The sequence below is a fragment of the Rhizomucor pusillus genome, assembly GCF_041956525.1.
Source record: "Rhizomucor pusillus strain CBS 183.67 unplaced genomic scaffold VTP01scaffold_1, whole genome shotgun sequence".
Taxonomy (NCBI): Eukaryota; Fungi; Mucoromycota; class Mucoromycetes; order Mucorales; family Lichtheimiaceae; genus Rhizomucor; species Rhizomucor pusillus.
The window spans coordinates 743,471-757,007 of record NW_027192143.1 but is presented as its reverse complement, the minus strand read 5'-3'; the positions used below and the strand labels follow the sequence as shown (position 1 = coordinate 757,007).

General features: G+C 43.0%; 6 protein-coding genes across 6 annotated transcripts; 2 read left to right on the top strand and 4 right to left on the bottom strand.

Annotated features, from left to right (window-relative positions):
* Positions 1-825: 825 nt before the first annotated feature.
* Positions 826-2,459, top strand: VTP01DRAFT_334 (uncharacterized protein; the record flags this gene model as incomplete). The annotated part of the gene is made up of 10 exons (XM_069381900.1): positions 826-828; positions 913-1,090; positions 1,155-1,187; positions 1,254-1,375; positions 1,440-1,570; positions 1,629-1,782; positions 1,844-1,912; positions 1,971-2,068; positions 2,138-2,391; positions 2,452-2,459. The coding sequence occupies 10 exons, from the start codon at positions 826-828 to the stop codon at positions 2,457-2,459; spliced, it is 1,050 nt and encodes a 349-aa protein (XP_069244754.1).
* Positions 2,460-2,594: 135 nt separating this feature from the next.
* On the bottom strand, positions 2,595-4,483 carry VTP01DRAFT_333 (uncharacterized protein; the record flags this gene model as incomplete). Its single annotated transcript, XM_069381889.1, has 10 exons — positions 2,595-2,696; positions 2,759-2,808; positions 2,871-3,143; positions 3,203-3,271; positions 3,342-3,480; positions 3,543-3,629; positions 3,687-3,820; positions 3,877-3,944; positions 4,009-4,168; positions 4,240-4,483. The coding sequence occupies 10 exons, from the start codon at positions 4,481-4,483 to the stop codon at positions 2,595-2,597; spliced, it is 1,326 nt and encodes a 441-aa protein (XP_069244753.1).
* A 976-nt stretch (positions 4,484-5,459) lies between these two features.
* Positions 5,460-6,799, top strand: VTP01DRAFT_332 (uncharacterized protein; the record flags this gene model as incomplete). The annotated part of the gene is made up of 5 exons (XM_069381878.1): positions 5,460-5,804; positions 5,872-6,023; positions 6,094-6,464; positions 6,529-6,573; positions 6,630-6,799. 5 exons carry the CDS (start codon positions 5,460-5,462, stop codon positions 6,797-6,799), a joined length of 1,083 nt encoding a protein of 360 aa, XP_069244752.1.
* A 527-nt stretch (positions 6,800-7,326) lies between these two features.
* On the bottom strand, positions 7,327-7,678 carry VTP01DRAFT_331 (uncharacterized protein; the record flags this gene model as incomplete). The annotated part of the gene is made up of 2 exons (XM_069381867.1): positions 7,327-7,413; positions 7,475-7,678. The coding sequence occupies 2 exons, from the start codon at positions 7,676-7,678 to the stop codon at positions 7,327-7,329; spliced, it is 291 nt and encodes a 96-aa protein (XP_069244751.1).
* Positions 7,679-9,265: 1,587 nt separating this feature from the next.
* On the bottom strand, positions 9,266-10,664 carry VTP01DRAFT_330 (uncharacterized protein; the record flags this gene model as incomplete). The annotated part of the gene is made up of 6 exons (XM_069381856.1): positions 9,266-9,332; positions 9,403-9,514; positions 9,589-9,825; positions 9,893-10,198; positions 10,252-10,463; positions 10,528-10,664. 6 exons carry the CDS (start codon positions 10,662-10,664, stop codon positions 9,266-9,268), a joined length of 1,071 nt encoding a protein of 356 aa, XP_069244750.1.
* Positions 10,665-11,335: 671 nt separating this feature from the next.
* VTP01DRAFT_329 (uncharacterized protein) lies at positions 11,336-13,236 on the bottom strand (the record flags this gene model as incomplete). The annotated part of the gene is made up of 6 exons (XM_069381844.1): positions 11,336-11,455; positions 11,514-11,600; positions 11,651-11,893; positions 11,952-12,753; positions 12,813-12,916; positions 13,105-13,236. 6 exons carry the CDS (start codon positions 13,234-13,236, stop codon positions 11,336-11,338), a joined length of 1,488 nt encoding a protein of 495 aa, XP_069244749.1.
* Positions 13,237-13,537: the final 301 nt, after the last annotated feature.

The window sequence follows — 13,537 nt, the reverse complement described above, 5'->3', positions numbered from 1 at the left end:
TTGTGTGAGACAGAACCGAGCGAAGACGAAACAGTGCATGCAGATATTACCAGCAGCAATCAGAGTCGTACGTCGGAAAAGCGTAAATCACAATCTTTTATTCCTCGCAGGTCACTGCCACCACCACCACCACCACCACCACTGGCCAACTACGTTAATTCCAGCAAGGTTGACTCTGGAAACCATCAAGATTACCGAACGCAAATACAGCCGGTAAGGAAGCGGCACAGCGCAAGCGAGCGGGAGTTATCATCTCCTAGAAACAAACCAAAAGCAGCGCAAAGGAAAAGGAGCTCCTTGCCCATTCCTACTGCGAAGACGGGCACTTTGCACGCTGATACACACTGCGTCAAATTAAAGGCTCGCGCCGTATGCACAGGCCTAGATACAAAGAGGACGACGAGGCTGCCTGTGCATAGACCGCATCTTTCAAGAGCTTCAAGCTCAAAAACATATACAGCAGAGACCTTAGCAGCCATGAAACGAGACGGATGCACCAAGTTACCAGTGCCTGTAAGTGGGCAACTAAACAGAAGCTCGATTTGTTAAAAAAGCACTGGAAAATATTATACGATCATTAATAAAATTTTGAAAGTCTTTATACTTCAAATTAATGTCATCTATGAATGTTCTGATATGACTGAAAACTGTGCAGGAAACAGAGAGGAAAAGTAAGGAGCAGAAGTGGGGACGAAGTCTTCTCGTCGCTGTGAACCGGGATGCTGAAATCACTACTCAGCTCCGCATTTTTCATGCGACTTGGAAGTCCAACACACCTATTCCCTTAGTTCGCTTTCCTAGTCGCTCATTACAAAAGGATCGATAATGGTAAAGTAGGAAGCAGCTAACAGCCGCGATCTATGCTGCTATCGGCACTATTTTATCCTTGGAAACTGATTCATTGTGCCAAAGTTTAACGGTGACTTTGATGACGAAAATCCGTTCACTACGCGATTCTTTGGAAACATTGGTCATCCATTGGGTGGCATTGTGAATCCCAACAGTGGATTCTCAGAATTTTATCGCTGTTATCCGATCGCAATGATGCAATGCGGAAGTGATCGTGAAAACGTAAACTATGGTGGAAAGAGTGCGTAACCAAAAACGTTTCCGACTCGAGAGAATGCCTTTACTTATCATGTTTTTGCCTATAGTTATCTTACCACAGTCGGCTTTGGAGAAACTTTGTAAGCACTCAATACTCTTCTTTGAAAACAAGGATAGATACTAATCTTATATTTACATCTCGCAAGCGCAACTGAATATATCTTACCCCATGCTTTTCAGACTAATCAATGCTTCTCAACAGAAGCACTCGCATGCCGGTGTATTGGAGTTTGTTGCTGAGGAAGGTCGAGCATATTTCCCCCAATGGGTAAGCATGGAGTTAAAACAATACTTGACTGGATTGTATAGTAACAACAAGTATTTTATCACAGATGATGGAAACTCTCGGATTAGAGCCTGGCGATCTGATTGAAGTGAAAAACACAACTTTGCCTCTAGGATCCTTTGTCAAGATTCAACCTCAATCAACAGATTTTCTCGATATCAGCGATCCAAAGGCAGTGTATGTCTTTTTGCGGAATGCTTTTTTCTGGACCGGATAACTGAAAAGTACTTTATAGCCTCGAGAATGCCTTGCGCAATTTTTCTACATTGACTCTCGGGGACATTATACAGATCAACTACAACGACAAAGTATATGCAATCAAAGTTCTCGACGTAAAGCCCAATTTTGAGGAGCATTCCGGTATATCGATTGTCGAAACAGATTTGGAGGTATGTATATTGAATGCCCGTAGGTTAAAGCTATGACTTACTGATTGCATGCTTGGCACAGGTTGATTTTGCTCCTCCGGTGGGGTATGTTGAACCATCTCGACAGAAAGCCACACCGACTCCATCAATGGTACGTTTGTTGACTTCTCATACGTAATAATACAACAAACTAAGACGACAACTTGCAGAAAAGTCAAATGTTATCGGAAGAGAAGATAGAACCGAAGAAGACAGGATTCAAGGCTTTCGAAGGATCTGGCCAATCGCTTCGAGGCAAACGGAAAGCGTGAGTAGCATTCAAAGAGTATCTCAAAAGAGACGAGCATAAAAGTTGACCGTTACCACCCCTTTCCAGTTCCTCTAAAAATGGTAAATCCACTGCTCAAGAAGAAACACAGATGGATATGGACGAAGATCATACTTTTGACCCGAATGATGATGGTCCTTTGAATCTTCCGTTTGGTCAGCTGTTTTTCGGATATCCTGTGGTTTTACCAAAACATCCTGAAGAGGATGAAAAGAAGGTTCCTCATGTATTCTCCGGTGCAGGACAGACTTTGCGTGGCAAGAAGGTCACTCCAGCCGGCAGCGACAAGGAAGGCAAATCAGGTACGGACAGTGAACTTGAATATATTGAACACATTTGCTCAATCCTCTCTTTTACAACAGGTCGATAGATATATCTTATAGATTGCCCAACAATCCAATCCATACTCTATTTTCCTCCTTTCCACCGAAATGTATGCTGGATGCTTTAAATGCTAGATGTTTTCTTATTGCGAAACGTAATTGCAAATGGCATACAGATTACTCTATTTTCGCTTATTGTACAATTGTCTGCACCAAACTTGAGCAATTCGTGCAATGTGGAGTGATCTAGGTGACCACATGATGTGACAGACGTGGTGTGCTCCCTTTTTTAAACCCTTCCGTATTAGTCATTCTAAATATGTCAGGATTAACTGCATATGCTCACCGGAAGTTTCAGTAATGTACATTGCGTTCCTGCTGCCTTATCGCCAATCACTGCAAAGTGATAATTGTCTAGTCAAATTACAACGTCGAAGATCAATAGGGGCTAGACGTACCTTCATCGTAAGCTTCCTTGAAGCGAACGCCGACGGAAGGGTCCACTACACTATCTCTTTCACCGCTAATCACAAAGAAGGGCACGAGTCGACCCTCTTCTTTGACCTTTGAAAGTAGATGCCTTGGTGAATGCTTTTTCAGAAACTCGGTGTCCACCTTGTCTTGCATTGCGACCTGACGAGTAAAGTACTCAGCACGTCCATCGTGCAGCAGATCGAGAACACCATTAATGGTAATAACACCTTGAACAGAGGTATCAACATCTTCAAAACCTATAGTTGCTCCGTTATGAAATCACATCTTTGATACTTGGAGTCTGTGAGAGTTTTACCAGGTTGATATTTAGGATCATTCGCAGTCAATGCAGCCAAAGCCGCCAGGTGGCCACCTGCCGAATCACCTGTGATACGCAAGTCAGATCATATGCGACTTTACATGTTGGGAAAAAAAGGAGAAAAAAGATATCATACCAGAGACAACAACAAAATTGGGATCACCTCCAAACACGCTTATGGTTCGTTTAATCCAGCGAAGAGCGCGCTTGACATCGTACAAGTGTGTAGGGTATGGGTTCTTTGGAGCAAGACGATATCCAATGTTGACTACGATCTATGAAATTGTGAACTGCTGTATTTTACTCTTTGCAACTGGTGCAGTGAACTTGAACTTACCCAGTTATCCTGAGTGATAAGATCAGCTTCGTGGGGATAGAGGACATCCTTTTTGCCCATTCTCCAAGCACCACCGTGAATGTGAACCTATGCATCTTGTGAGTGTTGCTGGAAGAATAGATTCCAAATCGTAAGATTATTCACCAGCACAGGACGAAGACCAATGTCTTTTGGAGCTTTTGCGTGAGTATAGACGTCTAGAACCATTCTTCGAGGCTGGTCGTAGTCTTTAGTGAGTTCCACAGCTTCAGTCATCTCCTCGCTGGTGGCATAAGTGACTGTAACGTGCTTTCTTGAGTGAAATGTAACAGCGAATACAGTATTCGATACTTACTGTTGGGATAGATAATAATATCGGATGATTGCCAGAAGGGTTTCAATAGCCGATTGAAATATTGGTGGCTATGCAAACGGAGGAAGTCTTAGAGATTCACCACACTTTGCACCTGAAATCTAACTGCAGTACCTGACAATGCTATCCAACGGCTCAGTCGGATCTCCACCTACGAGGTCTTTCACAGCTTCTTCCACTACAGTTTTCTCCTGCAAGCTTTCGACGAAAAGCACGAGGAGACCAGCAACAATAGCCATGTCTACAAAGTAAGCGAGCCACGGCAAAGTGTATCCTGCATAAAAAATAGTTAAGATCAGCAATTCGAGCATATCTCTATCTCCGCAGCTCAAAGGGTGTACATACTGAAACCACCAAAAAATTGTACAAACTTTGTGGCAGCATATTGCAGGGCGGCAAGGTGAAGTGGAAACTCGGTAAAGAACGAAGCACCGACGTCGGCCAGGAAGTAGAGTCCACGAACTCGGCCAATCGAAGCTGCTATTTGTCGGGTCCAGCTCTTGTTGAAAGCGCAAGCTGTGAAGAGCGCCGAGATTGACACGAAGAAAATGTACAAAGTTGCCGCTAACGCGGCGATGAAAGCGAACATTGTGCTTTACGCGAAAGAAGAGAGCCGAAGCTGAGCCAGCGAAGCCAGTGGAGTTCAACGAAACTGCTGCTGAACTTCTGAGCTCGATGCAGATGACAGCAGCAGGAATTGAGCCGCCGAAATCGAACCCTTTTTAGGGGCAATTGAAGCGGGAAAGTCTACGAGCACGTATTTCGGAGTTGAAGCTCTAAACATATTTGGACAGTCAGATGTGTCTTCACGAGTGTCATTTTGTATTTTTGCTGCAAAGTACAAATACGCAGGGGTGATGGTGGAATGATTCTGTATATTCGTTACTATATGGATCGTAAGTTTCTTCGTTGTTCAAAATATGATTTATGGTTAATTATGCAAGTAACATATGATATTTATATGTGTATAGTTATAAATACATGCAGAGACTCGACTCCGAAATACGTGCCCGTAGACCTTCCGCAATTGCGCTTAGGAAAGGATCAAAATTATGTTGCTTTATTATATTTGGACAAATGCAATGAGAAATGAATATCGCAGACCATACTTCTTGCGAAGCCCATTCTCTACCTAGAGTTACAGAGCGGAACAAACGATATAAGTAGCCATGCTTGGAAAGCAACATGGTTAATATTATTCAAAATTCCGGATCAACGGGATGCGTAACAAAAAGAAGCTGTCGAGTACGAGCACGTGAAGATTAATAGTCTATTAGCATTGGGAAAATGCTTGCATGCCAGACAGATATTCTTTTTATGTAATCACTGCATACCATACCTTTGTTAGGTGGAATAAATAGAATGATCGACTGATATGGCTAGAAAAAAACCATGCTATTACACGATACGCGTTCTTTTCAATCATGCATTGCGTTCTGTGATTTTTCGTAATTCAGAAGGACGCACGGATTCCGAAATTGGTAATTGCCCAATGCAAGCCCTAAGAAGTCATTACTGGGGCAGTGTCCAAGCTTTTCTTGACACTGCAGCCCTTCCTCGATCTCATGACATCTAATTCTTCGTCAGAAAACGACAGTAACGACCATAGATCTGAAGGGAACAAGGCGCTTCATGTACCGCGAGTGCGCTGGGTTCCCCTTCGAGGAGTGCCCCTGGAACGACGATTGCAAACGGCGGCCGTGTCTCTTTGGGTATTCCTGCTATTTATTTGTCTCTCCGTATTTGCATACTGCTTTCTCCACCCATTCCTTTGGCCACTGCTTATTGCGTACATCATATTTCTACACACTGACAAGGCTCCAGAAACCGGTGGACGACGCTTTGACTGGGCTCGACGATGGAGGATTTGGAATTATTTTGTGGATTACTTTCCAGTTAAATTGATAAAGGTAGTGCCCTTCTTGTGGTACAGAGTATATATGTCGCTTTTTCTGATTACGGAGATTCTGTCTCTAGGAACAAGATTTGGACCCGGGCCGTAATTATGTATTCGGATATCACCCTCATGGCATCATCTCTTTGGGCGCGTTTGCAAACTTTGCTACAGAAGCCACGGGATTCTCAGAACAGTTCCCGGGTATCGTCCCATCCCTGTTGACATTGGCAAGGTAACCGCCAGAAAGTCTCGAGTGAATACGTTTGATGTTCGCAACTCACTCATAGTCAATTAATATCCAGCAATTTCCGATTGCCATTGTATCGCGACTTTATCTTGTCTCTTGGCATTGCTTCAGTATCACGAAAATCATGCGAAGCTATCTTGTCTTCTGGTCCAGGACGATCTATCGTCATTGTCATTGGCGGCGCGGCCGAGTCACTTAATGCACGGCCTGGTGTTACTGACCTCGTCCTGAAACGCAGACTTGGTTTCATTCGCTTAGCTATCAAACATCAAGCACCTTTGGTGCCAGTTTTTTCGTTTGGGGAGAATGATTTATACGAGCAAGTGGACAATGCACGTGGGTCAACGTTATGGAAAGTTCAAAAGAAAGTGCAGTCGCTCATGGGATTCACGTTGCCATTATTCCATGCTCGAGGAATATTCAACTGTAAGTGCAGTGCTTAGTAGAAAAGGACGATAGCTAAGAATCTCAATCTCTTCTCGAATATAAGACGACATGGGTATTATCCCTTTCAGACACCCCATTGTCACAGTTGGTAGGTCAACATGTACGAAAAGCTGGATGTAGTGCTGACACAATCTTCCTTGTCAGTTGGAAAGCCCATTCCTGTGCCAAAGCTCGAGCCTGGTCAAACTGAACCTACCCACGAGCAGCTAGTCGAAGTGCAAGAGCAATACATCAACGAGCTTGTGGGTATTTTCGACAAGTATAAGGATACATACGCAAAGGATAGGAAGCAAGACCTTCAAATTATTGATTAAATACATCATCACATTGTTTCAATTGTACAAACAACTCTATCAGATGCTATGCATGTCATCTTTTCTGTATACGCGAAGAGCTTGAGGGAGTACCAATTCTGGTAATTGGTAGTATCGCTTCCTCATGAAATAAACTGCAATTGCCTAGAAAGCAAACAGGGAAATGAAATAGACTTTGACACAAGTTAACTTGCATTTGGCGCTTTGCATGTAATAATGCGTCTTGACAAATTGGACCTGATTGTAATATAAGTGCAGTTGCATGGAAATATTGTCGATAGCTTGGTTTTCAGAAGTAACTTTCTTTATATGTGGTACGTGTTTTTGAGTAGCGGAAGGCAAGCATTTATCTTTAGATATCACGTTCATTGCTTGTATTGCGCTGGGAAACAAAGTAAACAACATCAGGGCAATGCGGACTACATACATACAAGCATGCAAACGGAGCTCTTCCATGTCGATCATGTCTTTTGTAGTTCGATATTTTTACGACTACATACCAAGAAAAAGATAAATCTTTATTCATATCACCTTGATTTCTGGTCAAGTGGGAATGTAGGGTGTGAATTATGGCTAAAGTTTGCGCCGTAATTACGTCTCCAATGGTAGTCAGCCTATAAATTCAATATTATGCATCAACTTCTAGTCTGCAAACAATTGCACGAGTATATGTACTTGTTTTCTTGTTTCATGGAAATCTTTGGAAGCATTCGAGCGGCGGCGTGCCATGGCGTGAGGTGACATGAAAATGACCGTGTCAACTGAGTTTTGCTGCTGTTGTTCAGAAGCCGGCACAGAGTTTCGACGCTTGGCCATGTAGGCGGTTGCACCCACAGCTCCTGCTGCGCCGAGAGCAAATAGAGCGTTAGCAGTTGGCATTGTTCAAAACAGAAACAAAAGCGACGTAAAGGTATCTTGGAATACGAGCCGTGAGCGCTTTTATGTACGTTTCTTAGAAACTCTCACACAAACGTCATGTGTTTATGCCCAATCGAGGCTACTTTATGGGCTTGATTGGGCACTAGCGCCAAGCTCGCTGTCAACACGGTCGTGTGTTTTCCCATCTGCAAACCTGACGAGTGTGCGCTGCTGAAGATTTGATATCATATAATCACTCTATATCCTGCATAAATGGTATTGTAGACACTCCCCAATGATTTAATATAGAGACGTACCTGTCTCCGTTATACGCATCTTGTACATGGTCCTTTTATTTCTGGGTGTCTAGTGCAACTCGGAAGCTTATCCTCTACCTTCAATAGCTACACATAGTCAATTAGTCGCACATCACTAGTACGCATGTTCAGAAAAGGACAATGCAAGTATATCTAGAGCTATCGTTAACGGCATCTTTATATATAATGTTGATCGCATTGCAGCGACATAGTGCATTCCCAGCAAATCATACATAATTGCCTATCGTCAAGTCTCCAGGCAATTGAGTAAGTCCATCGGGACCGAAAACAAACCAACGAATAATGCGATGATCAAGTTCTCCGCTTTATTGTAGCGCATAATAAAGAGAAACAGAGCAATGTAGTCGGAGCAGCCATACATGCTTCCGACGACTATATCCTCGTGGAATATTTATTCGTGCGTTGTCAGACTGTTCATGGAAGGATGAGGATGCGGGGCGGTGCCCTTAAACTTCCAGAAGTCTTTCGCTCACAGCCCTCTTGATTCTCTGGTTTATAGTGAATAAACTTTGGCTGACCAATTCAGCCAACTTCCAGATTCGATATATTCTACTTCAGACTACGTAATTAATTCTTTGTCAAAGTTTGCCAATGTTTTGGTCTGATGACATTTTGTATTTAAAATAGGCACGACGGATCCTAAGCAATAGATGGTTAGTCTTCTCTAAATGCGTGTTACATCATTCGTGATAGTCACTCTTTTCGGTACAGCCTTGAAAATTAACAAGGAAGAATTGAAACTGCTCTCTAGAATCTTGTATACGTTCATTACAACTGAGATTGCGAAGAGCTGGAGGAACCGGGAGGCTATTCTGGTTTGCGAAGATGTTGGAAAATCCAAAACCTTTGTTATGCGGCAGATCACAAGCTGTGAAAACTGTCGCAGGCATAAGCGTATCTGCTTTGCATTCTTGCAGTGTTGTCCGGGTCAGAAAATACATGCTTGAATCGTCAAATCCTGACAGAAGTTGTCGAAGTGATGGCAACGATGCAAGCGCTGTATAGAATGTTAGGTGCTACATCATATCCACAAATGGGGACATTTCAATGATCTCTCCCATTATATTCATTTCAACAAATAATGGAGAGGATTCAAAGAAACTGTCTTGCTTTTACTGTTTTAGTATAGCAGGAATGGATCTCCTACATATAAGCTTCTCGATTTGAAAGCATGTCTTGTGCTGTGAACCACATCTATACAACTTCAACAAATGTTTGAATACTATCACAGAAATTTATTTGATCCGCACTAAATGCCATAGAAAATATTTCATTTGAGTTGCGGTTCGTCGCTAGGATCAATCTCGATGACCAGCTTTCCGAACTGTTTGTGCTGTCTATTTGTAAAAGGTTATGTAAATGAGAACCAAAAATAGGAAATATCATTTGCAAGAGTATAAAGCTTACTTCATGATATCGATAGCCTTGTATGCGCTCTCAACTAGCGGTCCGCGGAAGACTTCGGAAACAATGGGCTTGATCTTGTGTTGCTCAACAAACTTGACCATCTCGCGGAACTCTATAGCAGTACATACAAGCTGTTATCCCAACTGCGACGCGTATGCTAGCCTGTCTACACTACATGAAACCTACCACGACGTGATCCCATAGTGGAGCCGACTAAGTCGATGTTTTTGATTACAAAGTTCATTGTAAAGTTAATACCCTGCACACCAGCCTGTCCAGTAGCCGTTTGACCGTAGTTCGCAATGATAGCACCGGGTTTCAGAACGCTAGGGTACTTGTTATACAAAGGTCCAGCTGCTCCATCCACGATAGCGGAGAGCAGGTTACCGTTCAGCAACTTCTTCAGTTCTTCGATGCAGTTGTCTGGAATGAATAGGTTTTTCGTATTTAGATTCTTCTGTGTTCTCACGATTGTGAATAAAATCCTTACCGTCTTTGTAATTTACACCTCCAACGGCACCGAGCTTCTTTGCGTCCTCAATCTTATCTTGACTTCCAGAGGTGACATATACGTGAGCTCCAGCGGCTACAGCAAACTGTAAAGCGTACAAAGCAACACCACCACCGATGCCAGTGATCAAGACATGGTCGCCACGCTTGACTTTTGCCTTGGAAAAGAGAGCACGGTAGGCAGTGAGACCAGCTAGAGGCAGTGCAGCAGCTTCAGCTGTAGTCAAATGTTCGGGGCATGCAACAAGCTCGTCGGTCTCAACGACAGATCGGTCCGCCAAAGTTCCTACAGCGTTGATTAATAATCCCCACTTTCTCTTGCATTCCATGGAAACTAACCGGGATACGGCTTGAGACCGAGAATACCAAACGTCTTCTCAGGGCCTCGTTCATCTGAATCCCATCCATATCCAGGGTTGATAAGTACGCGCTGACCAACCTTGAACGGTGACTGACTGCTTCCATTCTTGACAACGATGCCGACGCCATCAGAGCAAATAGGGTCACCTGTCTGAATGGCAGGATACTGACCCTTCAAGATCCACAGGTCACTGTTGCGGTGACATGGGCATTACAATGTTTGTTGGAATAGTAGAAATCGGATAATTTGCTTACCGATGGTTCAAAGCAGCTGCTTGGATTTTAATGAGAGTCTCATTGTTGCCAGGCTCCCTGTTATCGGCTTCTTTACTTAGTTCGTAACCATATTTGAAACCGGGAGCAGGCTTGTCAGAAAGCACAACAGCGACCATTATGTTGAATCGGAGGAAAAGGTGACTTCGCGTCTGTGGATGGTGAAACGTGCTTTTATGCAATTGTCGGTGAAATCGTGTTTGGCAACCCGATTACACAGAGAAACTAAAACGTCAACAAGAAATTAATTTTGTCATCTTGCTCTCAATTCCCGGCTAACGCTAACACAGCGCTTGGAGATCCAATTCTTCAACGCAACGAGCAAATCTTTCGAACACGTCTAGTAAATAATGGAAGGGATACCCTGAAGAAGAGCAACAACACAGCAAAAGGAAACAGGCTCAAGCCGACCGCTTAGTGGACAGCTACATAATGTCTTGCATTCAACAAAATCGCCTAGATCGAAAAATCCATATGCACAGAAGCGAAAGAGCCACATCAAATCTACTATCGTAGAATATCATCTGATAAAAAATACAATGCAAAATAGAATCGTCTTCCAAGAGCTATCCCTGCGCTGTAAGGGTTTTCCAGGCTATTCGTCATCGCAAGCGAGAAGCTTAAAACTGCCTAAGCATTTTTTATATCGTAATCGTGTTATGCAAAAACTGCGTAGATTCGTACAAGTACAGAGTAAGGAATTTATCCAAGAGAATATCTTATATGCAATGCTAATGTATTGAAGATAGGGTATAAGTACGCGTGACAAGGAGTAGAAGAAGAATAATCCTTAGGCTATGAGTTGCTTCCATTGCGCCAATAGCTTCTCACATTGACCATTGATATTGAAACGGTCAGACGGAAGTCTGAGCTGGCGTCCAATCTTGATAATACCCGCGATTTTTGTATCCTACATGCTTTTCATGAGTTGATCAGAACAAAAAAAGACGCCATAGCTAGCAGGGTACCTTTAGTAATTCATGCGTCATCTGTAAACCTTCCAGACTATTCAAAAGTAACGCAATTTTCTCTTGATCAACAACCGATATTTCGCTCTATGGATACTGTCAGCTAGCTGACATAATCATATCAAAACTCTACTTACAGGATTTCTGCTATACATCAACTTATGCAGTCTGTAACGGGTACCATAAACCTCTCGGAATGAGGTTACTCGGTGTGAGGTTACGGCACCCGGTCCATTGCGCCCGTTCAAACCAGTGACTGAAGAGTCATACGAAGTCTTTGCTCGCGTATCCGTCTCCATAGCTTCGATACTATCTTTTGCAGCTGAAAGCGAAAGTAATTCATTTTGATCATGACTGTTTGCAACATCGCTTGTCCTCGTCTTGAGAAGTAGATATGTAAATAATCACATAATGAAATTAGGTCCCAAGGCAAGTTACCTTTTTACGAGTTCGTTCTTCAGGCTTAGAATCGGTTTCGGCGACTCTTTTAAGTTTGAGCCGAACATCCTGCGCTTTAGCATTTACTTGATTGTGCAATTGAGCGGATTGAAGTTGGCCGCTCCTTTGGACTCCGGTATCCGGTTCTCTCTGAACATCACGGCTATTTCCGTTTTTTGTGGGAGATACAGCCTGCTTTTCCTTGCGGCCAGATTTTTTGGGCAAAGATGGCGGTATCTTCTTTGACCCTGGAGCTTTGGACTTCCCTTTTTCGATCGATGGTGTACCGGTTTGAATATTAATATCTAAAGCTGGTCCTGGATGTGACTTGATATCCTTGGATGTATTCTCCTCCGCATTTGATGCTTGTTCTCCAGAGGTCTTTAATTTGTCAGCTGCAGCCCCTGGAGTGTACCCATCGGCACTAGACGCTTCTTCCGATCTCGATTCATTCCTTTCATTCTTCGTTGATTTATCGTGCACATCAGATAGCTGTTGTATTTGAGCACTCGACTTTTCTTTTAAAAGATCGCTGGACCCGTCTGTCGGTTTCGATGGGTTTTCTCTATCGTCGTCAGATATCGCGCGTGCTCTATCTTCAGGTGCATCGTCTCGCTTTTGTTCGTTCTTGATCGCAGATTTTTCCAGTTGTCCATTCGTATCGTGTATCTGAGAATAATGTTCCAGAGCTACTCGGTATCCTTCCGCCAATGACTTGTTTTTCATGACCTTCCCTTTTGCTAATTGTGCTTTTGCTTCTTCCGGGTCAAATAAGCGAAGCGTGTCTGGACGTAAAAAGTCACTGTATTGTGAAGAAGCAAAAGTCAATATAAGTCTAGTCATCTCTAACTAGGAACCTACTAATCAAGTGATCCATAGAAATAGACTGTGACAGTGTCCGGGGCTCGTTTTCTCTTGGATTTTGCCTTAAGAATATGTGGAGGCAGTTCATCGTCACTTAGAATCTATTAAACGTCGTCAGTTTGACTTCCAGGCGTAGAAATTCATGCATCATGTGTCAATCACTGTTATGGTGGATGTGTATCAATCCTATAATACCATAGGAGGCTTTCGCTGTTGCTTGTCACAATTTCGAAACAGGAGCCTCTTTACATTGTAGTAATCGGCACATGATCTCATGTTTGACACATACCTGCCCTGGCCACCATGGATAATAAGAACACTTTGCGAGAACCTGAGTCCCTGGCTTGACTAGCGAAGCAGGTAAACCTTGTACAATGGCTGTCGTTTCTTTGGATCTTGATTTTGATTTTTTGGGTGCCATTCCGTGAGAGTATGACGGACTGCGAGAGGAGAAGAAAGAACAGGCGTTCAAAAACTACAGGTTTTTCAAAAGTTGTTGGCGCATTAATCCAATGTGGATTTGCACATTTATCAATCTATTTTATAACAAAGCATCACAAGAAAATGGTTAGATTGGCAACGCAAAAGAGATCTTTTGCTTCATCGTATTCCAGTAAATGGAACTATTTATTCACGTTTGGGACATTTTGCTGACGGTATTGCTGACTGTATGGTATCCTAATACCTTTATGAAAGAAACACGTGACAAATTATTCAAGCAC